At 48.2% G+C, this 26,501-nt stretch overlaps 1 protein-coding gene across 1 annotated transcript; it reads left to right on the forward strand.

Annotated features, from left to right (window-relative positions):
• Positions 1 to 26,206, forward strand: pde4a (phosphodiesterase 4A, cAMP-specific). The gene is made up of 15 exons (XM_035399020.1): positions 1 to 1,442; positions 16,476 to 16,655; positions 17,033 to 17,069; positions 17,576 to 17,646; positions 19,046 to 19,095; positions 19,876 to 19,988; positions 21,534 to 21,627; positions 21,940 to 22,142; positions 23,130 to 23,228; positions 23,565 to 23,729; positions 23,939 to 24,038; positions 24,371 to 24,525; positions 24,688 to 24,810; positions 24,998 to 25,180; positions 25,802 to 26,206. Exons 1-15 carry the CDS (start codon positions 1,141 to 1,143, stop codon positions 26,123 to 26,125), a joined length of 2,199 nt encoding a protein of 732 aa, XP_035254911.1. The 5' UTR covers positions 1 to 1,140; the 3' UTR covers positions 26,126 to 26,206.
• The last annotated feature ends 295 nt before the right edge of the window (positions 26,207 to 26,501 follow it).

The following is a 26,501-nucleotide window of genomic DNA, read 5'->3' on the forward strand; positions in this document are numbered from 1 at the left end:
GAGAGAGAGAGAGAGAGAGAGGGAGGGAGAGCGCGAGAGACAGACAGACAGCGAGTGAGGGGAGAGAGAGAGGAAGAGAAGATCACGTCGTGAGTAGCGAGATATGGTAAGGAAGACGTAATGGTAAATAGCAAATATCACAAAACTGCTGCGGACAAGCTGGAGGAAAAGAAGAAAAGAAGTCTGACCGATAAAATGAAGAGCGCGCAAGAGAGATCTCGACACTTGGGCACTGGTTACTAGTAATGTATTTTGATCGAAACATTGGAAAGAGCGAAGACAACTGTCGCAGCTTTTCGGATACAGCCATAACCACAATTCTCACTATGGATACTATGAATGTTATCATGTGAAGCAGGTTTTATGAAATGGCATATTTTTAAAGTTAAATCCTTCTTAGCCTATACATATTCTTAACTGTGCCCAATCGATTCATTTTTTTTTTTTTTTTGTAATTAATGGATGGGCTCGCTCGGTCGAGGCTCCAGTTGAACGAGCCCCGCTAACATTCGGTGACTACCGGAGAGTGGTTACGGGAGAGTTCTGACTAACAGGTGACGCTGGCAGCAGCAATACCAGCCCCAGCGGTATGTATAGGCTACTTCGGCAATAAGCGACTGGTAAAAGCAATAAACTCCGCCATATACGAGTGAACTATTCAGCCATGAATGATGCGGCAAGTAACTTCAGGGGAGGCATCGCGGGCGACTGTCTCCCGGCATCTGCCGCGCGGATATTTAATTTACTTTTTTAATGCTGAATATCAGCACACTAACTATAGGGCCCTTCTGAACTTCAGTTATTCTTGGATTGGGGTTTGACGTAATAACAGTAATTTTAGAACTAATTTTTATTATTATTATTATTATTATTATTTTTCTTCAGAAAAGATAATCGCTATTTGCACATGCACTGTGATGTGTCCCTTATGTTTATAATTCTTTTTTTTTTTTGCGTGCGTGCATTTGAAATGGTCTCGCGCAACATTATCGTTGGCTGAAATGAGACCATGATAAAAAATAGACATTTGTTTTTACTGAAACAGTATACAGCCAAAGCACAACTTTAACATCCTTACTAATTTAGGCTACTTTATGCAAGGCCATTTCCTTGTTGTAAGTCGTCTTTAGACTATTTCCAATGATGGAGACACCACCTTGCTCCAAGAAGAGCTTGTCTCTCTCGCTGCCCGTTCCCCGAGAAGGACATGCGACCCTCAGGCCCCCGCAGCACCTTTGGAGGCAGCCGCGGACCCCCATCAGAATTAAACACCGCGGATATTCGGACACTGACCGGCATCACCATCACCATCGGCAGATCGAGCGCTCCAACGCCGTGGACACGAGCGACCGACCAGGACTGAAAAAGTCTCGCATGTCTTGGCCCGCTTCCTTCCAAGGAACGAGCAGCACGTGCGGCGGTAACTGTGCGTCAAACAAACGGTAAGTCTTCAGTGTGGGAAATAAATTGACAATAAAAACCTGATACATTTTGAAATGTGTCAGGTTTTTATTGTTTTTTAGTTATTTGGAAAATAGTGAGTGGTGCTTGCTATGCATCCAGCCGGTGGAGCAATAGGCTATGGGTTAAAAATGGGAAGCGCTTTATTTGAGGAAGCGACAAGTGTTGGTCAATCTTGCTGCAACTTTGACTACAATCCAGAGTGTGAGAAACTCGAACTCTGAGCGGTGGCGGCCCCCGCGCGGAAGCTGCCTGGTTTTGTCCAGTTTCGCAATGCACGGACCAAGACAAGATGCCGTTGTTTCTGTGTTTAAACACAACTAACAAAAGTTGATGAATAAAACAATTCCAGTAGTACCTGGTGAAAACGTTGCGAGCATGTTGCAAAATGTACTCGTCGTTTCATTGTGTTACTCTAGGCACAGCTCTGATGATGTACATGCAGACAAAAATAGTGCGTTACTATTTCCTTAAATACGGTTTAGATTCGTGTCTCAGGATACAGTTCTTTGGAACACTGACCCAATGACCTGAGCTGGAACCAGTGCTGTTGGCTACTTGGTATTCATGCCATGTTGTCGAGTGACAAGTCTTCCTGTATGTGTGAGATTGTGTATCTCATGCTGAGAAAGCAATCTGTTCTGTAGCATCCTGTATGACAGATTGAATGGCTGAATGCGCCGCATGTATGTTTGCAATGGATGTTTGGCTGTGTGTGTGTGTGTGTGTGTGTGTTTGTTTGTTGTTATATTTGTGTGTGTGTTTGTGTGCTTATGTGTATAGAGGCATGTGTAGAAATCTCAGTAATAGCACAGTGCAGTGTGCAGAGGGTTGAGTATTGACACAGACTGGTGTGTGGAGGGTTGAGTAATGACACAGTACAGTGTGTGGAGGGTTGAGTAATGATACAGTGAAGTGTGTGGTGGGTTGAGTAATAACACAGTGCAGTGTGTGGTGGGTTTAGTAATTACTCAGTGCAGTGTGTGGTGGGTTTAGTAATGACTCAGTGCAGTGTGTGGTGGGTTTAGTAATTACTCAGTGCAGTGTGTGGTGGGTTTAGTAATCACACAGTGCAGTGGGTGGTGGGTTTAGTAATGACTCAGTGCAGTGTGTGGTGGGTTTAGTAATTACTCAGTGCAGTGTGTGGTGGGTTTAGTAATCACACAGTGCAGTGGGTGAGGGGTTTAGTGATGACACAGTGCAGTGTGTGGTGGGTTTAGTAATTACTCAGTGCAGTGTGTGGTGGGTTTAGTAATCACATAGTGCAGTGGGTGAGGGGTTTAGTGATGACACAGTGCAGTGTGTGGTGGGTTTAGTAATGACACAGTGCAGTGTGTGGTGGGTTTAGTAATGACAGTGCAGTGTGTGAGGGGTTTAGTGATGACACAGTGCAGTGTGTGGTGGGTTTAGTAATGACAGTGCAGTGTGTGCTGGGTTTAGTAATTACTCAGTGCAATGTGTGGTGGGTTTAGTAATTACTCAGTGCAGTGTGTGGTGGGTTTAGTAATTACTCAGTGCAGTGTGTGGTGGGTTTAGTAATGACACAGTGCAGTGTGTGCTGGGTTTAGTAATGACAGTGCAGTGTGTGCTGGGTTTAGTAATTACTCAGTGCAGTGTGTGGTGGGTTTAGTAATTACTCAGTGCAGTGTGTGGTGGGTTTAGTAATCACACAGTGCAGTGGGTGAGGGGTTTAGTGATGACACAGTGCAGTGTGTGGTGGGTTTAGTAATGACACAGTGCAGTGTGTGGTGGGTTTAGTAATCACACAGTGCAGTGGGTGAGGGGTTTAGTAATGACAGTGCAGTGTGTGCTGGGTTTAGTGATGACACAGTGCAGTGTGTGGTGGGTTTAGTAATGACAGTGCAGTGTGTGCTGGGTTTAGTAATTACTCAGTGCAATGTGTGGTGGGTTTAGTAATTACTCAGTGCAGTGTGTGGTGGGTTTAGTAATTACTCAGTGCAGTGTGTGGTGGGTTTAGTAATGACACAGTGCAGTGTGTGCTGGGTTTAGTAATGACAGTGCAGTGTGTGCTGGGTTTAGTAATTACTCAGTGCAGTGTGCGCTGGATTTAGTAATTACTCAGTGCAGTGTGCGGTGGGTTTAGTAATGACAGTGCAGTGTGTGCTGGGTTTAGTAATTACTCAGTGCAGTGTGCGGTGAGTTTAGTGATGACACAGTGCAGTTTGCGGTGGCCTGAAGGTTCTTGGACTCCTGCCAATGCTGGCTGACTGTGTCTCTAAATTCTTCATCCGTATCTCAGTTCCCTGGAAAAGCTTTCATCCTTTCAGTCAATCCATGCATGAGTACACTCATCCTACAGAGCAGAGAAGGCCCTGTGTGTGTGTGTGTGTGAGTGTGTGCTTTTACGGTGGGAAAATGTGTTTGTATGCTCGTGTGCTTTGAATGTTAATGTACAAGCGTGGTCTACGGAGTGCTGTCAGAATTGTGAGTGGCTAGTTTAGTAGTATGTCGTCAGTAGTGATTTGTTAATAGACCGTGGTCAGTAGTGTAAGTGCTTGCATAGGTTTCATGCTGTGTAGTAGAAAGGTTGCATCTGTATTTATAGTAGAGGGATATCTTTCATTTCTGCTGGCTTTGAGCGTAGTATAGACAGGATACCCAGAGAAGCTGCTCTAACCCTCCCCCTTGTCCTAGTCCTAACCTTTACCCCAAACTTTCTAACCCTGACCAGTAACCCTCGCCCTGAACCCCTAACCCCGAACCCTAACTGCCTAATTCCCTCTGACGCTCCCCACTGCAGCTGCGGCAGGGCCATCCACTGTTACTGTCTCGCCCTGTTTGCTGCAGCAGGTTTTCAGATGGGCAGAGCTAGCTCCGCCTCATTGTTATTCATCTGTTGACATGTGTCACGCCCCCTGGTGGTCTACCATGTCCATGCGTGCGTGTGTGTGTGTGTGTGTGTGTGCGCGCGTGTGTTGATCTTCACCACAGGCCTTTGTAAAGGTGGTACTGAGCAGCCCAGTCTGCTTGCCGTTGTCATGGTTACTTGTTTTGTGGACACGTAAAACAAATAGATCGTTCAAAAAAAGGCAGCGGACGTGTGCCTGTTCTGTCCATCAGGTTATACATCATTTATGATGCTTTATGTTTTTTAAATGGTTTTTAGTGTAATAGCTACGGATGCCTTCTCAAGTATACCCATCATCACAGTGTTGCGTAAATGTATATATAAAAGGAAATTCCTCCCTTTCATGTTTTATATACTTCCTCTGTCTGGAATCTAATGTTGTTTCGATGGTTAGTTGGTCCTGTGCCAGATGTATAAAGTACCTCATTAAATACTCACGGGACTGATTACTTTTGCGAGTGCATAACACAGACACACTCTCACATGTCCATCAAAAACGCTTTGCATGTTTACACACTGCGCATGTGCATGAATACACACTCATGAAATGCTTTCATCTTCATCATAACAGAACATACAGACTTATAGTATGTTTGTGGATGTATGTAATGCAGACGGTCTGTCAAAAACTGATTAGAGACAGTTCCGTTTTTAAAAATTATAACTGTCACACAGTACTAGTGCACTAGAGGTGTATATGTCACACAGTATTAGTGCACTGCAAGTGTACGTGTCATACAGTACTAGTGCACTAGACGAGTATGTGTCACACAGTATTAGTGCACTGCAAGTGTACGTGTCACACAGTACTAGTGCACTAGACGAGTATGTGTCACACAGTATTAGTGCACTGCAAGTGTACGTGTCACACAGTACTAGTACACTGCAAGTGTATGTCACAAGAACTAGTGCACTTCTAGTGTACGTGTCACACAGTACTAGTGTACTGTGAATAACCTCAGAAATTCTATACTTGTTCCAAATTATTATGGAACTGCTCATAATTTATTTGTTTCCTTAATAAGTTTAGTTATTACCTGTTTTACACTTTGATTCCTCAGTACCCATTTTTGAAGTTACAAAAATATATTTTGCATATTTACACTATGACTGATTTGTCCCTGGTCTGTGATATAGCATGAATGAGGTTTTGCCCTGGTCTGTGATATAGCATGAATGAGGTTTGTCTCTGGTCTGTGATATAGCATGAATGAGGTTTTGCCCTGGTCTGTGATATAGCATGAATGAGGTTTGTCTCTGGTCTGTGATATAGCATGAATGAGGTTTTGTCCCGGTCTGTGATATAGCATGAATGAGGTTTGTCTCTGCTCTGTGATATAGCATGAATTAGGTTTGTCCCTGGTCTGTGATATAGCATGAATGAGATTTGTCTCTGGTCTGTGATATAGCATGAATGAGATTTGGTCCTGGTGGTCTGTGATATAGCATGAATGAGGTTTGTCTCTGGTCTGTGATATAGCATGAATGAGATTTGGCCCTGGTGGTCTGTGATATAGCATGAATGAGGTTTGTCTCTGGTCTGTGATATAGCATGAATGAGATTTGGCCCTGGTGGTCTGTGATATAGCATGAATGAGATTTGGCCCTGGTGGTCTGTGATATGGCATGAATGAGATTTGGTCCTGGTGGTCTGTGATATAGCATGAATGAGATTTGGCCCTGGTGGTCTGTGATATAGCATGAAGAGGTTTGGCCCTGGTGGTCTGTGATATAGCATGAATGAGATTTGGCCCTGGTGGTCTGTGATATAGCATGAATGAGATTTGGCCCTGGTGGTCTGTGATATAGCATGAATGAGATTTGGCCCTGGTGGTCTGTGATATAGCATGAATGAGGTTTGTCTCTGGTCTGTGATATAGCATGAATGAGATTTGGCCCTGGTGGTCTGTGATATAGCATGAATGAGATTTGGCCCTGGTGGTCTGTGATATGGCATGAATGAGATTTGGTCCTGGTGGTCTGTGATATAGCATGAATGAGATTTGGCCCTGGTGGTCTGTGATATAGCATGAAAGAGGTTTGGCCCTGGTGGTCTGTGATATAGCATGAATGAGATTTGGCCCTGGTGGTCTGTGATATAGCATGAATGAGATTTGGCCCTGGTGGTCTGTGATATAGCATGAATGAGATTTGGTCCTGGTGGTCTGTGATATAGCATGAATGAGATTTGGCCCTGGTGGTCTGTGATATAGCATGAAAGAGGTTTGGCCCTGGTGGTCTGTGATATAGCATGAATGAGATTTGGCCCTGGTGGTCTGTGATATAGCATGAATGAGATTTGGCCCTGGTGGTCTGTGATATAGCATGAATGAGATTTGGCCCTGGTGGTCTGTGATATAGCATGAATGAGGTTTGGCCCTGGTGGTCTGTGATATAGCATGAATGAGGTTTGGCCCTGGTGGTCTGTGATATAGCATGAATGAGATTTGGCCCTGGTGGTCTGTGATATAGCATGAAAGAGGTTTGGCCCTGGTGGTCTGTGATATAGCATGAATGAGATTTGGCCCTGGTGGTCTGTGATATAGCATGAATGAGATTTGGCCCTGGTGGTCTGTGATATAGCATGAATGAGATTTGGCCCTGGTGGTCTGTGATATAGCATGAATGAGATTTGGCCCTGTTGGTCTGTGATATAGCATGAATGAGATTTGGCCCTGGTGGTCTGTGATATAGCATGAATGAGATTTGGCCCTGGTGGTCTGTGATATAGCATGAATGAGATTTGGCCCTGGTGGTCTGTGATATAGCATGAATGAGATTTGGCCCTGGTGGTCTGTGATATAGCATGAATGAGATTTGGCCCTGGTGGTCTGTGATATAGCATGAATGAGATTTGGCCCTGGTGGTCTGTGATATAGCATGAATGAGATTTGGCCCTGGTGGTCTGTGATATAGCATGAATGAGATTTGGCCCTGGTGGTCTGTGATATAGCATGAATGAGATTTGGCTGTGGTCGGAGCTAGGGCCTTAAACATGGGGGTTACATACATTCATTATTCATTCATACAATTCATTTAATGCGGTGTATTTAAAATGACTGATTTATCTGACATCATTCCCTTTTTATTTAAACAACATTTTTCTTAATTCTCCATTTGAATAAGGATAGCCTCATTGTTCAATTTCCAAAATGTAGTGTTCCTCACTGATCTGTATTATATATATATATTTAAAAACAATTTGCTACTCAATTGCTTCAGCTCCTAGTGCCAAACAGCTGTAGCATTTTGCTTTTGCACAATTCTGGATATATGATTTATTATATGTGGAGTTTGAAAGTGGAAAATTCTTGAATATTGATTAACGATCTAGTCTCTCTCCCTCCTCTCTCCTTTGCCTAGTTCCTTATTTTCACCCATTCTTTTTTTCTGTCTCAGATGTCCCGGAGATCCTGATTTCCAGTGACAGGTTAAGGCACTTGTCGTCTTCTGCAGTTAGGTACTGTCGCCTCTGATTGGAGATGACACAGAAGGCTGGGCTTTTTTTTTGTTTTTTTTTTGAAGGAGACAGTTTGGATAAGGACAGAGGAAACAAAAGGGTGGGGGGGAGGGGGGAGTCGGTGGAGAAGACAGTAGAGGAGGTGTGGAAGAGGGGGTGAAAAGAAGCAGGAAGGAAGCAATGATTTGGAGTACAGGAAATCATGGCGGAGGTGGTGGCTGTCCATATACATATCTGGGAATCTGGCCACTGATCAAATTAGCACCAGTCTGTGCACTCGGATGGCGATTCGTCCGTTATTTTGCTATTTAGTGAGCGGGTTCCTGGCTGTCCAATCAGGAGTTTGCTCAATCCAGCCCTCTGCTCTGTCAGGGTGCTATAAATAAGTGTAGGAGAAGCCCGCGGCGCCAGCTATAATGAGATTAAATCCAACGAGCGCGGTCTCTGTCGACAGAGTAGCTTTGCAGGGGCTGTGCTTGGCGTGTGGTATCGAACACTGTGCGTATGTGTATGTGTAAGCATCGAATGCATTGTGTGTGTGTGTTGCTGTTTCATATTGAATATCATGAGTGTGTGTAATATATGATGGTGTGTGTGTATGTGTGTGTGTGTGTGTGGTGCTGAAGGTCATGTGTGCGTGTGTTTGTGAGTAATACTGAATATTCAGTGTTGTTTTTTCTTGTGTGCAACACTGTATGCAGTGTGTCTAATCAACGTTCACTCTTTCTGAAGTGTGTGATGTTTGATTTAGTGCGTGTAATGTAGAGCGTAGCACGTGTGTTTTTTCTCATTGGGAATTCCTGGCCTCGTTAGTGAGTCCGCGCCAATATGCTTTGACGTCCTGCGTTAATTCTTACTGGGCAGCAGTGTAGTGCAATGGGTAAGGAGCTGGTCTTGTAACCAGAAGGTCACGGGTTCGATTCCCCAACCGCCGTTGTACCTTTGAACGAGGTACCTAACCAGCCGTATAACTGAACGCGATGTAAATCGCTGTAGGATGAGAGTGTCTGCTAAATGCCTGCCATGTAACGTAATGCAATTGATGAGAGAGATGTGCGGGCCTTTCTCTCAGCATTTCTGTTTGCATGCCGCACACTTCACGCGCACAGAGACGCTGCAGGGCGACCTGGAGCCACTCTGTGTGGCGATGCGGAAGACTGGAGCCCGCCCCCCCCCCCCCGGATGAGGCCATGGCCAACCTTGCGTAACCCCGCCGCCCCACCCACCCGCCCCCCCCGGATGAGGCCATGGCCAACCTTGCGTAACCCCGCTCACCCCCCCCCCCCCCAGCCACCGCTGTATCGATCGGCGCTGAATTTTTTATAATGTGGGGGCTCCCCACTGCACCAAAGACTGGAGCAGCCGATGGGGATGGAGTTGAGTTCTTCAGCTCATATTTCTCGTTCTAGAGCTTTACCTGGAATGGCTTGATTTTGCGTGTGTGTGTGTGTGTATGTGTGTATGTGTGTGCGTGTGAGTGTGTGTGTGTGTGTGTGTGTGTGTTTGTGTGTGTGTGTAAAATACCTAATGATGGTTAGAAAAAAACGAATAATAAGCTCTAACATCTTCAGCAGCAGTATCTACATTATCAAGGCTGGCGAAGGTGCGTCCATGCTTTCCTGCGTCCTCTGTGTTTTCAGAACAAGTGTTCACAAAAAGCAAGCCTGAAGAATGTGCTGCCTCTGCACAGAAAAGGCCTCAGCCAAGATTCGAACCCAGCACTTGCTTGCTGTGAGGTGGCAGTGCTACCCACTTTCCCGAACCCCCCCCCCCAGCGATGGAGCAGCCATTCCCAGTGTTTTTTTTAATTATCAGAATGGGTCATCTATTCTATCTGTCTATCATCTGTGAGAGATGAGTCTGTGTTTCTGGCCTTCCGGTGCTGTGACTTGCCTGTTCACAGTTGTGTATTTACCCTATGCAGCATTCTGCGTTCTTTCTGCTTCGGATATCATGAGCGTGGCTGCTCTTTGATTGAGAAAAACGCTGAGTGAAGTGGAGTTGTGTGGCGCCGTGGTGAGGAGTGATGGCGTGGACTGGAGGTGTAATCTGTGTGACTGGAGGCGGGGAGAGAGTGGGAGACGCTGCAGGCTGTTTGAGCATGAGGCCGAGTCCTCACTTCACACCCTCCTTCACACTCAGCAGCCTGATACTCTCTGAGTCCGTAACACTGAGCGGCCTTCCCAGCCAATCGCTGCGTCCGCTCAGTCACTGTCCCCTCTGTCTTAACCAATCGCTGCGTCCACTCAGTCACTGTCCCCTCTCCCCGCAGGTCTCCACAGTCCGCTCCTGCTCTGCTGCTGCCCAATCACTGCCCCTTCCTCCTCTGTTCCTGGCCCCTCTGTCTTAACCAATCACTGTGTCCACTCAGTCACTGTCCCCTCTCTCCATAGGTCTCCACTGTCCGCTCCTGCTCAACCGCTACCCAATCACTGTCCATTCCTCCTCTGTTCCTGGCCCCTCTGTCTTAACCAATCACTGTGTCCACTCAGTCACTGTCCCCTCTCTCCATAGGTCTCCACTGTCCGCTCCTGCTCAACCGCTACCCAATCACTGTCCATTCCTCCTCTGTTCCTGGCCCCTCTGTCTTAACCAATCACTGTGTCCACTCAGTCACTGTCCCCTCTCTCCATAGGTCTCCACTGTCCGCTCCTGCTCAACCGCTACCCAATCACTGTCCATTCCTCCTCTGTTCCTGGCCCCTCTGTCTTAACCAATCGCTGCGTCCGCTCAGTCACTGTCCCCTCTCCCCGCAGGTCTCCACAGTCCGCTCCTGCTCTACTGCTACCCAATCACTGTCCCTTCCTCCTCTGTCCCCTCCCATCTGTCTTAGCCAATCACTGTGTCCACTCAGTCACTGTCCCCTCCCCCCATAGGTCTCCACTGTCCCCTCCCTCTCAACCGCTACCCAATCACTGTCCGTTCCTCCTCTGTCCCCTCCCCCCCTCTGCCTTAACCAATGCTTTCCCTTGACCCCCTCATTCTCCACCCAATCACTGTCCCCTCCCTCTCAGGCTCCACCCAATCACATCCCCCCTCCCAGTCTCCACCCAATCACCTCCCCTCTCCCCTCAGTCTCCACCCACACACTATCTCCTCACCTCTCAGTCTAGTCCCAATCGCTGTCCCCAACTCCTCCTTAGTCTCCACCCAATCAGTTTCCATCCCCCTCAGTCTCCATCCAATCAGTGTTCTTTTCCTCTCTGTCTCAAACCAATCACTGCTCCCCTCCCCCTTATTATCCACCCAATCACTTTTCACCTGTATGTATTACCATTTCAAGGCATTTGATTCTACCATTCTTCCACCTATATATAGACAGATAAATGCAGAAGATGACAGAAATGTTAACAGAGAGTGGTGATCAGTTGATGGGCTCGTTTTTTTATCTATTAATAATTAATTTCTGCAAATTAACACAAACTACAAAACATACTGTGTTTCGGAGATGCATTTATTCTCCTCAGTGTACAGCTCTTTCACATTCTGATCAGGTAGTAATGTTTAAAACCTTTTCAGTGCTGTTCAAATGTAGTTCTTTTTTCTTTTTTTGCCAGCTATGCTAATGGTAACCGTAAGCATGATTTTTGGTCAGAGGAAATATGCGGAGTGATGGGAACTGGGACAAAAATAGACAGAAAGAGACGCTGAGATTTGATGAAGGAGTGAGACAGAGTGGGAGATGTGAGGAGAGGTGGAAATGGAGAGACTGATCGAGAGATAGAAGGATGCAGGCGGAGAGGGACACAGCGACACAAACATTGGCTTTGGATGACTCATCCTCTCTCTCTCTCTCCTGTCTGGATTAAAATATCTCAGCCAGTCTCAGGGCTGAGGGCTGGGGGTGGGGGGGGCTAAATATACCCCAATGTATGTGGGTGGGCTGGGGGGCACGGTGGAGAGGGAGGGAGAGAAGTGGTTTCAGTTTGGAGGGGGGAGTGGAGGAGTTTTGGTGGGGGAGGGAGGTTATGGGACTGTGTGGAGAATGTGTGGTGATTTTGGTGGGGTACTGTGGGGGGAGTCAGGTTAATATGGGTTAATATGGGATGGGGGTTAATGCTTTGGAGTTTGGGGGGTAGTGTGGGAGAGTTTGGGGAGGGTGAGATGCATTTTTGGACGGGAGTGGCGTGAATTCTGGGAACTGGAAATTTTGCTGGATAACTTGTGTTCCACTTGTGTTGCTCTGCAACTGTGTGCAATAGTGTGAATGTTATTGTTCATTTTTCCTGACTCATATTCAGCATGATACAGTCAGTCATTTAGTCCGTCAGTCATGCAGTGAGGTAGCCATTCAGTCAGTCAGTCAGTCAGTCAGTCAGTCATGCAGTGAGGTAGCCATTCAGTCAGTCAGTCAGTCAGTCAGTCAGTCATGCAGTGAGGTAGCCATTCAGTCAGTCAGTCAGTCAGTCAGTCAGTCATGCAGTGAGGTAGCCATTCAGTCAGTCAGTCAGTCAGTCATGCAGTGAGGTAGCCATTCAGTCAGTCAGTCAGTCAGATATTCAGACAGTGTGTCTGTCACACAGTCAGGTAGTTAGTCACTTAATCAGTCATTCAGTCCATCAGACAGTTAGCCAGTTAATCAGTCAGTCAGTCAGTCAGTCAGTCAGTCAGTCAGTCGGTCAGTCAGTCCATCGTTTGGTCAGTGATTCGTTAGATTTTCCACCAGGAGGAGCAGTGACATTGTGAGTTAACAGTGTCGCTTATATAAAGTGGCGGAGCCTGGCGCAAACAGACACCACCTTTTTTCTTCTGGTCCATTAGATTCCCTTTATTGATTTACAGGCAAATATGTCCATCTGTCATCGTGGTGTGTGTGGGAAAGGCAGTGGCGCTGCCAATCACAGCAGAGAGGACTCTGTCACACTGTGTCTCCCAGAAACGTTAGCGATGGTAGCGTCCGTGGGCAAAGTGTGGCGATGCCGGGTCCCTTGGTACGTTGGATGGAGGTGCCGGTGCTGGCGTGTTTGTGAAGGGAAGCTTGCCAAACCGCTCTGGTGCCTCTGAGCGATGTTTTCCGCGCTCCCTGTGACATTTCAGCTCAATGAAGGCAGTTAAAAATGCTAAATGTTAAAAGAGAAACGTTAAGAGACAGGATTTTAGTACTTTCAGTGCCGAGCTCAATGGCTTTGGTTCTGCTGAGAATAATTTACATATGAAAGACTGCAGTGGAGGAGGAAAGAGAGGAGAGAAAGAGAAGGGGAAAGAAATATGAAAAAGAGGAGGAAGATCATAATTATTATTATTAGTAGTAGTAGTAGTACTGTTAGTGGTAGCAGTTGTCTTAGTAGGTGTAGCGGTAGTAGTAATGGTAGTAGTAGTGGTACTAGCAGTAGTAATAATGGTAGTAGTAGCAGTAGTAGTAGTAATAATAATAGTAGCAGCAGTATTAGTAGTAGTAGTAGGAGTAGTAGTAGTAGCTGTAGTAGCAGTAGTAGTAGCAGTAGTCGTAGTAGTAGTAGCAGTAGTAGTAGTAGCTGTAGTAGCAGTAGTAGTAGCTGCTGTAGTAGTTGTAGTAGTAGTAGCAGTTGTAGTAGCTGCTGTAGTAGCAGTAGTAGTAGTAGCTGTAGTAGTAGCAGTAGTAGTAGTAGTAGGAGTAGTAGTAGTAGCAGTAGTAGTAGTAGCTGTAGTAGCAGTAGTAGTAGTAGCAGTAGCAGTGTTATGCAGGGTGAACTGATTTCATAAGCTGAAGGTGTCCATTTGTGTGCTGTTTTTAGAAATCAGGTTAACATCTGTCATAGTTATTAATAGCTGTCTTGCCACTGATTATTTATTTTACACAATAGGTAGTGATGCATTGGAATGCCATTATCGAACACGTACAATCGGAACACTGTCATGTCTGAATTCACATAGCCATCAATCATTAGTCACTGCTCACAATGTTACAATAATATCAGGGAAAGACTTTGAGAAATCAATCTTGAATTTGTCACATACAGCTGGCTTATAGTTCCCTGTTTATGGAAGGAAAAAAATGCAAAAACAACAAAGAAGCAATCATGAAGAATATCCGTCAAAGAATCGTGATCTGATATTCATATGGTAAATGGTAAATGGTAAATGGACTGCATTTATATAGCGCTTTTATCCAAAGCGCTTTACAATTGATGCCTCTCAATATATATGGTCATATACAGTGTGTGGTCATATATCAATATACAGTGCAGTATGTGGTCAAATATTTGTATATCCATCCATTATCATGTCTGAGCAGCATTTACCTCCCATTTCGCGTTGTTCTACAAGGCCGCTGTAACTCAATCCCCCGTGAAGATAACCCACTTTAAACCGAGATGCTTGTGTGTGTGGCGGCTCCTCGGTGCGGTGGAGCGGGCCCTGTCCCGGCCACGGCGGGGGGAGAACACGCGCGCCTGGGGCGCGTTCGCCAATCGGCCAGAGCGCTTAAAGGTGTGTTTACCCCCCTCCACGGTTCGGGGACGAGACGCTGGAGCGCACGCCGAGAGGAAGAGAGGGAGAGAGAGAGAGAGAGAGAGAGAGAGAGAGAGAGAGAGAGAGAGAGAGAGAGAGAGAGAGAGGGAGAGAGAGAGAGGGAGAGAGAGAGAGAGAGAGAGAGACAGAGAGAGAGAGTGAGAGAGAGAGAGGGAGGGAGAGAGAGGGAGAGAGAGAGAGAGAGAGAGAGAGAGAGAGAGTCTTGGTTTGTCCGAGCGCAGGAAGAAAGAAAATGGAGAAGGAGCTGGTCGGCTGAAAACCTGTCGCTCTGTTTCCCTTTCTTTTCTCTTTGTCATTTTAGTTTGTTGTTTTAATCTATCGTTTTTTTCCCCCCTAAAACTCGCGAGGGGGAAAGGGTGAAGCTGTTTTCTTTGTTCTCGTGTTGGTGCACCGTCTCTCTCTCTCTCTCTCTCTCTCTCTCTCCCTCTCTCTCTCACTCTCTCTCTCTCCATGTGTCAAACTCCGATGAAAACCCAGAATCGCTGCATCTCCCTCCCGGGGCTGTCACACCATGTGACAGTATATTGGACGTAATATAGGTATGTTCATTTCTGAAATAATGCACCAGCTGGCACTGGGTGCTAGTATAGCAGTCAGAAATTGAAAAAGACACATTAGCCAGTAGCGGTCTAAGAACACCTGTTCCACTGCCACATAAAACACAGAGAGAGAGGGAGAGAGAGAGAGAGAAAGCTGGTGTGATGTTGTATAGGCAATTTCACATGATGGTGTGGTGTAGGGAATCAACTAGAGCCATAGAATTCTGCCTATTTCCTGAATTAGCTGCGTGGAAGCATGACACTGGCACATCTTTCAAAACTTTTCTTCATTATGGTGAAAATGATCTAGTTGTAAACTGTAGAGTTCTTCCTTAGCCTACCTAAGCGAGAGTAAGTGCAGTCTGGCTGAGAGTCACATCCAGCCATACAGCGGACCAGGCTGCTCACTGGGGTGGAGGTAAAGACAAGGAGGGATTCTTAAAAATTGTTTTTTTTGTTTTTTTTTTTAAATAAAAAAACAATCAGAAATAGTTGATGTAAGCAGCAACAGCAGCTGGTGTTCTGAATTTTTGGTCATTCACTGAGAATTCTCTTCTTCCTGAAGCCAGCCATTGTGGAGAACTAGCGTGGATGAGATTGATAATAATCAGATTTAAAAAGTGAAATGGGTGAGAGGGAGGGAGAGATAGAGAGAGAGGGAAAGAGGGAAGAGAGAGAGAGTGACGTGATTTGGTGAAGAGTTAACACTTCCACACAAAGGAGAGCTGGGCCTGTAATTACAGCTGTGGGTCTGCGGTGGAGGCCACAGCGACTGGTCATTAGCCGTGGGAAGCATTCATTAGAATGTGAAAAGACCAACTATTAACCACCCACCCACTCCCACTCTACCAGAAATGACTCTACCAATGTGTGTGTGTGTGTGTGTGTGTGTGTGTGTAGGTGCTGGACAGCTGCGTACGTGAGAGAGAGAGAGAGTGTGTGTGTGTGTGTGTATGTGTGAAAGAGAGAGTGTGTGTGTATGTGTGAGAGAGAGATAGAGAGTGTTTGTGTATGTGTGTGACAGAGAGAGTGTGTGTGTGTGTGTGTGTGTGTGTGTAGGTGCTGGACAGCTGCGTACGTGAGAGAGTGTGTGCATGTGTGTGTGTGTGTCCATGTGGGCTAACGGGGGGGAGGATGTGTACTAGCCGTGTGTCTCTACCGCGTGTGTGATTTGTCATAGCCCACCTGTAAGTGTATATTTTATGATGTATCATTCACTGCTATGTGTGTGCTCATGCATTTACATATACACGTTTGTGTCTAATCTTTCCCCCAGTCATTGCATCACAATGTGTTTTTTTAAACCTTTTGTTAGTCACTGTATGTGTGTGTGTCTGCCATGTGTGTGTATGTGTAATTTTATATGATTTTAGAGAAATATGGGCCTATGGACTGATTCAGCCTACCTGTGCAGTGTGTGTTCTTGCTGATGGCTTTTATTATGTGCTGATAGAATATGTTTTCCTTTACTGGAAGCTAATCGATGATTTCTTCTCCCCGTTTCAGGCTGAAAATGCGTGGCATGTTTCCTCTCTGCGCCCTTGTGAATAACAGTGTGAAAATTCAGGTCCTGCCCCGAAGCTGGTCTCTCTGACTCTCTGACTCTCACTCTCGCCCCCTCTCTCTCTCTCCCTGGCTCCCCTGCTGCTTCTCTGTGCCCCCGCTCACCCCCCCCCGCCCCCCCCCCCCCCCCCAGGTCTGATGTGGAGAACGGCTCGTCTCTGGCCGCTCCAGATCAGCAGCCCAGTCCCGGGGCGATGCTGCACCCCTCCTTCCCCCAAAGCCAGCGCCGCGAGTCCTTCCTGTACCGCTCCGACTCGGACTACGACATGTCCCCCAAGACCGCGTCCCGCAACTCGTCCGTCAGCAGCGATGCGTGAGCGTGCGCCGCCGCGCCCGACCCCGTCTGTCTGAGGGGGCTGGGAGGCTGCTCCCCGCGGGGGCCGCTCTTCTCTGCCCCCGTTCCCCGAGGCTGTTTGTCCCCCACACACGCCCCCCCCCCCCCCCCTTGTCTACACCTACAGTACCAAATCTTACCTGGACTTCAACATTTTACAATAATATCAATTTAGATAAACATCATCCCCTGTGGCTAACTGTCTAATTAATACCCTCTATCATTCTCTCTCTCTCTCTCTTTTTCTCTCTCTCTCACTCTCACTTTCATGCACTCTCTCTGGTGCTCTCTCTCTCTCCCCCCCCTCTCTCTCTCTGTCTCCCTCTCTCGCTCTCCCTCTCTCCCTATCTCTGCAGGCACCCTGAGGATCTCATTGTGACCCCGTTTGCTCAGGTATGTGTCCGGTCAGCTCAGGTCAGAGTTAGTCAGGCGAGGAGAGGGAGCTAAAGGTGTGGAGACACCACTGGGAAAGCCTGGTATGTGCGTGATAGAAAGTGTTCAGTGTCAGTGTGTGCGACTGCGCAGGGAACAGTGTCAGTGTGTGTGACTGCACAGGGAACAGTGTCAGTGTGTGTGACTGCACAGGGAACAGTGTCAGTGTGTGCGACTGCACAGGGAACAGTGTCAGTGTGTGTGACTGCACAGGGAACAGTGTCAGTGTGTGCGACTGCACAGGGAACAGTGTCAGTGTGTGTGACTGCACAGGGAACAGTGTCAGTGTGTGTGACTGCACAGGGAACAGTGTCAGTGTGTGCGACTGCACAGGGAACAGTGTCAGTGTGTGTGACTGCACAGGGAACAGTGTGAGTGTGTGCGACTGCACAGGGAACAGAGTCAGTGCGTAGTACCATCCCTGACCCTGGTACAGCAGGTTTATTGCCCACTCCGCCTCTCCTCAGGTGTTGGCCAGTCTGCGCACTGTAAGAAGTAACTTCACCATCCTCGTCAACGTCACCACGCCCGCCGACAAGTCAGTACCGCCACGTCCCGCCGCATTACTGCCCTCACCGTGGTGCCTGTGTGGTGCCCGTGTGTGCCCGTGTGTTGCCTGCGTGGTGCCCGCGTGGTGCCCACGTGGTGCCTGTGTGTTGCCTGCGTGGTGCCCGCGTGGTGCCCACGTGGTGCCTGTGTGTTGCCTGCATGTTGCCCACGTGGTTCCCCCGTGTGGTGCCTGCCGCATTACTTTCCTCACCACGGTGCCTGTGTGGTGCCCGTGGTGCCCGTGTGTTGCCTGCATGGTGCCCATGTGTGCCCGCGTGGTGCCCGTGTGGTGCCCACTGCATTACTTTCCTCACCGCGGTGCCCGTGGTGTCCACATGGTGCCCATGTGGTGCCCGCGTGTTGCCCACGTGGTGCCCATGTGGTGCCCGCATGTTGCCCACGTGGTTCCCCCGTGTGGTGCCTGCCGCATTACTTTCCTCACCGCGGTGCCTGTGTGGTGCCCGTGTGTTGCCTGCGTGGTGCCCATGTGTGCCCGCGTGGTGCCCGTGGTGCCCGTGTGTTGGCCGTGTGTTGCCTGCGTGGTGCCCGTGTGTGTCCGTGTGAGCCCGTGTGTTGCCTACGTGGTGCCCGTTTGGTGCCCATGGTGCCCGTGTGTTGGCCGTGTGGTGCCCGTGTGTTGCCTGCATGGTGCCCATGTGGTGCCCATGGTGCCCGTGTGTGCCCGTGTGTTGCCCGCGTGGTGCCCGTGTGGTGCCCATGGTGCCCGTGCAGGGGAGTGATGAAGATTTGGTTCTACACTCAAAAGCCAGGGAAGCTGAACTCCGGCAACACGACAATTCCAGATTCAAGGTCTCTGTGATTCATGATTTATAATTCATGATTCACGATTTGCTGAATCACTCCTCAGTCTGAAATGGAGGGGACCCCCAGCATAGTGGGGGTGCTGGCATCACACAGTTTCTGTATTTCAGTCCATAGCGCTTCTAAAATGTCGACAGTATTTTTATACCACATGCCGTACAGAATATACTGTATTGTATCTACATGACCTCTGTATGTTTTATAGCCTGTATATCTTGTTGCTGTACCTACACACTCTCACATACTCACTCATGGGCACAATTACGCGTGTATAAGAATGCACACAAACGCGCACACACACACACACACAGCCAGTAATCCAATTTCCTGAGGTCACTTAACTAAAAGCAATCCTAAAACATGACATCACTATTGGATGGAATACAAAATCCAAACAGCATGACATCACTCTGACAAATTAACACCTTGCCTCCCATCAGATTATTTATTTGTGACTGTATGAGTGAATGTACAGTGGGAGTGCAAAGCCAGTCCCAGCAGCACTGCTGCAGGTGCAATTCCTAGGTTCATAACCCTCTTTGGTGTAATTCTCAATCTGTCCACAGGAGGTCGCCACTGGGAGGTCAACCTACAGTGCCCAAAGCAACACTTTCAGGTCAGTTCAGTTGAAACATCCACGAGAGCCAAGTCTTGAATGTCCTCCCGTGAGAGCAGTCAGATTAATAGAATGCCAAATACCGTATTACCTGCTCTCTTTACAATATTCACTGTTCCTTGTAAATATGACTAATATGTGAAGCGGTATGAATATATGAATATTAAGAAATAGTAAGTGTATGTACACATAATATTAATAGAATAAATATTAATATATAAGGTGCCCTGATGGCTACTGTAATAGATCTGTAATATTTGAGTGGTTGTCTCACACACATACACAAGCATATGCTCACACCCCTACACATACAGTTTGCCCACTCACACATGCTCACACACATACACACACTCTCAAACACATTCACACGGTCACTCATTCACACACACTTGGACGCTCACTCACATTTGCTCACACGGTCACACACTCACTCACTGACACACACACATACCCAGACGCACACACGCGCTCACACACACACTCACACACATACACACACATACTCACTCACACACACGCACTCACACACACACACGCACACACACGCACACACACTGAGACACACACACACACGCACGCACTCACACACACACACGGACACACGCACACACACTGAGACGCACACACTCACACACGCACTCACACACACACACGCACACACACTGAGACGCACACACTCACACACGCACGCACACACACACGCACACACACTGAGACACACACTCACACACGCACACACACACACGCACACGCTGACTCTCTCTCTTCGTGTCCCTGCAGAGGACACGTATGAGCAGCTGGCTCGGGAGACCCTGGAGGAGCTGGACTGGTGCCTGGAGCAGCTGGGGACCATCCAGCCCCACCGCTCTGTCAGCGACATGGCCTCCACCAAGGTACTGCTTCGGCAATGTGTACATACACTCGTCATGCCAATAAAGCTCATTTGAATTTGAATTTGAGAGAGAGAGAGAGAGAGAGAAAGAGACTCACGTTTTCACTTTACCTATATGCTGCTGTGGAACAGCAGAGAGCTCTGCTGGTCCCTCTCAGCCATTGGTTGGCCGCTCCTGGCCTATAGTAAGCAGTCCTGGCATTGACCAATAGAAGTACAGATACAGTCTGCAGGCTTAGAGACTGTCGCTCCTTTTCAAGCAGGGAAGGAGAGTTTGGGGCACCAAAAGGACATATGGAACATTTGGCTTTTTTCCCAGGATGCAATTGTGCACATCATTTTAGGTAGTACTAGATCTCACAGTTCACATTAAAGAGGCGTATGAGCACACACACACACACGTACACATACGCACACATACACACACACATACACATACGCACACACATACGCACACATACACAGACACACGTACGCATACGCATACACATATACACACACACACACACACACACGTGCACACACACACACATACACGCACGTACACATACGCACACGTACACACACACACGTACACATACACACACACACACACACACGTACACACGGATATGTACACAGCGTTATAACAGTTGGACCAAACCCAGCAGCTGGGCTTGGGTTTGGGGGTACCTATGATCACATGGTCAGACCCAGGAAGAGCTCTCCCCCTGGAGGGACTCCCGCCCCCCCCCCCCCCCCCACACCCCCCATTCTCCATCCCATTGCTTTTCTGTCTTTCATCACTCATTTCCTCACACTGCACATCTCTTGATGTTCCCATGGAAACCGTACTTTGTCTGAAGCACACTCTCACACACCACTCACATTATGCTTTACCTGTCATTCGCAGACACACTCTCTCTCTCGCTGCTCTCTTTCTCTCGCTCGCTCTCTCTCTCTCTTACTCTCTCTCGCCCACACTGACACACACACACACACACACACACACGCACACTCACACAGCAGTTTGAAGCTATGCCCCCTAGTCTCTGGCATACTGACCAATCCATTTGCACAGAATCATCTCTATGGCAACTAACACTGTTTCCCCAGCAACTGAAACCTCAAAGTCAGTCCCGCGGCACGCTGCCACAGAGGCAGCTGTGACCTTTCTCAAGGTCAAACTCCCCGGTGCCTCAGACTGAGATACACATGCGATCATCTGCTCCCAAAGCCACAAATATTATTACGTTATAGACTATAAATATATATATATATACACACACACACACACACACTGTGTGTATGTGCATCTGTGTGTGTGTTCTATTGAATGAATGAGGAATACTGCAGTCTAATTCTGTGTTATGTAACTGCTTATTTGCATTGCACCCTGTGTGTGTGTGTGTCTGTGTGTCTGTGTGATATTTAAGGTTATGTTTCTGTCACTTCAAATCCTTCCTTCTTTGAATAGAAAACAATTATCCACCCATGTCCCCCCCCCCCTCTCTCTCTCTCTCTCTCTCTCTCTCCCTCTCTCTCTCTCTCTCTCTCTCTCTTTCAGTTTAAGAGGATGTTAAATCGGGAGCTCTCTCACCTGTCTGAGATGAGTCGCTCTGGAAACCAGGTGTCAGAGTACATCTCCAGCACCTTCCTCGGTCAGTGCACCCGACCTTTACCACGCATAGTACCTGTACCAATATCCCCCATATTTCCATTCCTCTACCTCCCGGCCCAGTGCACTCTCTGTACTTCTGTGCCTATGCGCTCTACCTGTTCCACATACATGTAGTTCTACACCTATATCCCAAACCTTTACCACAAGCCTGCACTAATACGCCTATACTGTCTACCTGTAACCACACACCTGTGCCCCTGTACCCATTCTCCGTACGCTTACGGCAGTGCCTGTGTGGACCTGCGGTGACTGTATGAGATGTGTGAGCGGTGTGGCGTGTGCTCCCCCTCAGATAAGCAGAACGAGGTGGAGATCCCCTCCCCTACGCAGAGAGAGCGGGAGAAGCCCACGAGTCACATCAGCAGCGTGAGGAAGCTCACCTGCCCCAGCCTCACCCACAGCTCCAGCCTCACCTGCCCCACCTGCCCCAGCCTCACCTGCTCCTCTGTCCCACGCTTCGGAGTGCCCACGGACCAGGAGGAGGAGCTGGGCAGGGTACGGCACCTCGCCGTGCACACACACACACACACGCGCTTGCACACACAGAGATACGTTTTCCTCATCTTTCTATCCTTGTGCGGACATTTGGTTCCCACAAAGATAGTATTACAAGTTCACACACACACACTCACACACACACACACACACGTGCACACACACCCAAACATACAAACACACACACACACTTGCACACACACACACAGACAAACACACACTCAAACACACATACACACATACACACACACACACTTGCGCACACATACACATACACACACACACACACACGCATATACATACGCACACACACACAAACACACACTTGCACACACACACACGCACACGCAGACAAACACACACTCGAACGCACATACACACACACACACTTGCGCACACATACACACACACACACACACTTGCGCACACATACACACACACACACACACACACACACTCGCGTACACATACACACACGCATATATACAGAGCCGTGAAAAACTATTTTCCTCCTTCCTGATTTCATCTGTTTTTGCATATTTGTCACATCGAGTAGTTTAAGATCATTAGACAAAAGGGAAAGTGAGTAAACACAAAACACATTTTTAAATAATAATTTTAAATTATTATTTCATTTATGTAATTAAAAAATGTATCCAACACCCAAGACTAAGATTCTGTTAGCAACTTTTATGAATAACCACTTAATCATGAATTACTGTAAATAGATGTGTATATTAGTGTATTTTTGTTAAAGAGATAAATTAAGCTTAAGCTAGGTGACCTGGCCCTCTCTGTGCTGGCTTCGGGGGGTCAGTCAGAGGTACACAGTCAATGTAGACCTTACAGTTCCTTTTAAAATGACTCCATTTTAAGCCTACTGGTGACTCCACATAATGACCCGTGCTGTCAGTGAGCCCTGTATTTACACCTCACTGGCCTGTTCTTCACCACCCGCACCACTCTAACGTGTTTTCCCTCCGGCAGGAACTGGACGACTTGAACAAATGGGGCCTTAATATCTTCCACATCGCGGAGTTCTCAAACAACAGACCGCTCAGCTGCATCATGTTCGCCATATTCCAGGTGTTTGTGTGTGACTGTGTGTGTGTGTGACTGTGCGTGCATGTGCATATATATGCGTAAGTGTGTTTACGTGCATGTGTGTATTTGTATATGTGATCGCATGTACTGTGAACTGTGTGTGAACGTGTGTGTGTGTGTGTGTGTGCTGTTTGTACTTGTGTGAGAATGTGTATCTGGGTCTTAAGTGTGTGTAACTGTGTGTATTTGCGTATTTGCGGCTTGCTCCGTGGGTGTGCGTGAGACTAATGTGTGTTTGTTTATTCGTGTTGTTTACATCCCATTCCCTGGGCTAAAGTAACAGCATATAACTCTGTGTGTCTCTGTCTAACTCTGCAGGAGAGGGATTTGTTGAAGACATTCCAGATTCCGGTGGATGCTTTCATGACATTTGTGATGACCCTGGAGGATCATTACCATAGCAACGTGGCCTACCACAACAGTCTGCATGCTGCTGATGTCACACAGTCCACACACGTGCTTCTGTCCACTCCAGCCCTTAACGTAAGTACACACGGTAACACAGCGTTATCTGCACAGAGTATACCCAACATAGTACTAACTACACAGTGACTACACCAACACAGCTCCAACTACACACGGTACACCAACATAGCACGGACTACACAGAGACTACACCAAAACAGCACTGACTACTTGACTACACAAACAAGCATGCATACATTTATTCTCTCTCTCTGTCTCTCTCTCAGGATGTCTTCTCTGAGCTGGAGATTCTAGCTGCTCTGTTTGCTGCAGCTGTTCATGATGTGGATCACCCAGGAGTTTCTAACCAGTTCCTCATTAATACCAGTAAGTAACCGCAGCTGGTTCGGGGCTCCACTGTGGGCTGTGTTGGGTTTTGGTTGGGGCTGCACTGTGGGGTGTGTTGGGTTTTGGTTGGAGGCTGCACTGTGGGCTGTGTTGGGTTTTGGTTGGGGCTGCACTGTGGGGAGTGTTGGGTTTTGGTTGGGGGCCGCACTGTGGGGTGTGTTGGGTTTGGTTGGAGGCTGCACTGTGGGGTGTGTTGGTTTTTGGTTGGGGGCTGCACTGTGGGGTGTGTTGGGTTTTGGTTGGGGGCTGCACTGTGGGGTGTGTTGAGCTTTCTGATAATGACCCGCTTCTGGTTCTGGTTCCGTTGTCAGACTCAGAGCTGGCGCTGATGTACAACGACGAGTCGGTCCTGGAGAACCACCACCTGGCCATCGGGTTCAAGCTCCTGCAGCAGGAGAACTGCGACATCTTCAAGAACCTCAGCAAGAGACAGAGACAGAGCCTGCGCAGAATGGTCATCGACATGGTGAGGGCCTGTCAATCACTCACACCCCGTCCAATGGGGCTGCTCTCTTGCAGCGAGTGGGCGTGGTCCCAGCGGTCAAGCAAGCATCACAACCCTCAGCAGCAGGTCTCTCACTCGTTCTCCCTTTTTCGTGTCTTTCTCTCTCGACCTGTCCGTCTCTAGGTGTTGGCCACCGATATGTCCAAACACATGAGCCTGCTGGCTGACCTGAAGACGATGGTGGAGACGAAGAAAGTGACCAGTTCGGGAGTGCTGCTGCTCGACCACCACACTGACCGAATACAGGTCAGTTCTGATAGGACGTGTGCTGCTCCACCACTACACTGACCGAATGCAGGTCAGTTCTGATAGGACGTGTGCAGCAGGTGTGTATTGTGTGACTGATAAAGCTTTGTATGTAGCAGGTGTTTAATGTGAAGCTGTGTATTGCGGGTGTGTATTGTGTGACTGATAGTTGCTTTGCGTGCTGCAGGTGCTGAGGAACATGGTGCACTGTGCGGACCTGAGTAACCCCACCAAGCCGCTGGCCGTGTACCGGCAGTGGACTGAGCGCATCATGCAGGAGTTCTTCCGGCAGGGCGACCGAGAGAGAGAGAGAGGCATGGAGATCAGCCCCATGTGCGACAAGCACACCGCGTCTGTGGAGAAGAGCCAGGTGCTCGCTAACACACACGCACGCACACGCACACATACTCCCTCTCACACACACACACACACACGCACGCACACGCACACATACTCCCTCTCACACACGCACACACACACACATACTCCCTCTCACACACACACACACACGCACGCACACGCACACATACTCCCTCTGACACACACACACACACACACACACCCTCTCACACATGCATACACATACACACACACACACTATCTCTCACACACACATACACACACACACACACACACCTACACATTCTCTCTCACACACACACATGCCTACACACACAGACACACACATACTGTCTCTCTCTCACACGCACACACACACACACACACACATTCTCTCTCTCTCACACAAACACACTCTCACACACAAATACACACACACTCTCACACACATACATTCTCTCTCTCACACACGCACACACACACACACACACTGTCACACACACACACTCACATGGCATGGTTTGTGTCTCTGTGTGCACGTGTGTGTGTGTGTCAGTATATCAGTGTGAGCGTTTGTCAGTGTGTGTCAGTGTAAGAGTATAAGTGTGCGGCATTGTGGGTGCGCTAACACTAATGTGTGCATTTGGCGCAGGTGGGCTTCATTGACTACATCGTTCACCCCCTGTGGGAGACGTGGGGAGACCTGGTGCACCCCGACGCTCAGGACATCCTGGAGACGCTGGAGGAGAACCGGGACTGGTACCAGAATGCCGTCCCCCAGAGCCCCTCCCCCAGCCCCTCCCCCTTGCACAGCTTCCATTTCCAGCTCACCCTGGAGGACGAGGGGGAGGGGGAGGGGGAGGGGCAGCTCCGCCTCGCTGGGGACGGGACGGGTCCCGCCGTCAGGGAGAACAGACACTCCGATGCAAGTCCTGAGGAAGAGGAGGAGTCTTCCTCACCTGCTGAGTACACGTGAGGAAGGGCCCCCACACTTCATCCCTGTAGGGGGGCGCGCGTTTGCGTGCCTGTGTACCCCACTGGGGGTGAAGGGCAGTTGGGTGGGGGGGGAGGGCTCGGGGAGTGGGGGGTGGGAGGTAGGTAACTATTTAAACAAATGCAGCAATTACAGCACCACCCACCCCCCTCCGCCCCTCCAACACAAGCACACACTCACTGACATATTAAAACTAAAACCACTGAAGACGTTTATAGATGTTCTGATCTATTGGTTTTTTTTAAAAAAAAAAGGGAAGAAAAATAATAGCGATAGATGTTCTATACACAGAAACTGTAGAAATAATATTGATAGCAAAATTGTTATTTACACAGAAACTGTAGACTTGGACTGGGCT

This window comes from Anguilla anguilla, chromosome 17 (assembly GCF_013347855.1).
Source record: "Anguilla anguilla isolate fAngAng1 chromosome 17, fAngAng1.pri, whole genome shotgun sequence".
NCBI lineage: Eukaryota > Metazoa > Chordata > Actinopteri > Anguilliformes > Anguillidae > Anguilla > Anguilla anguilla.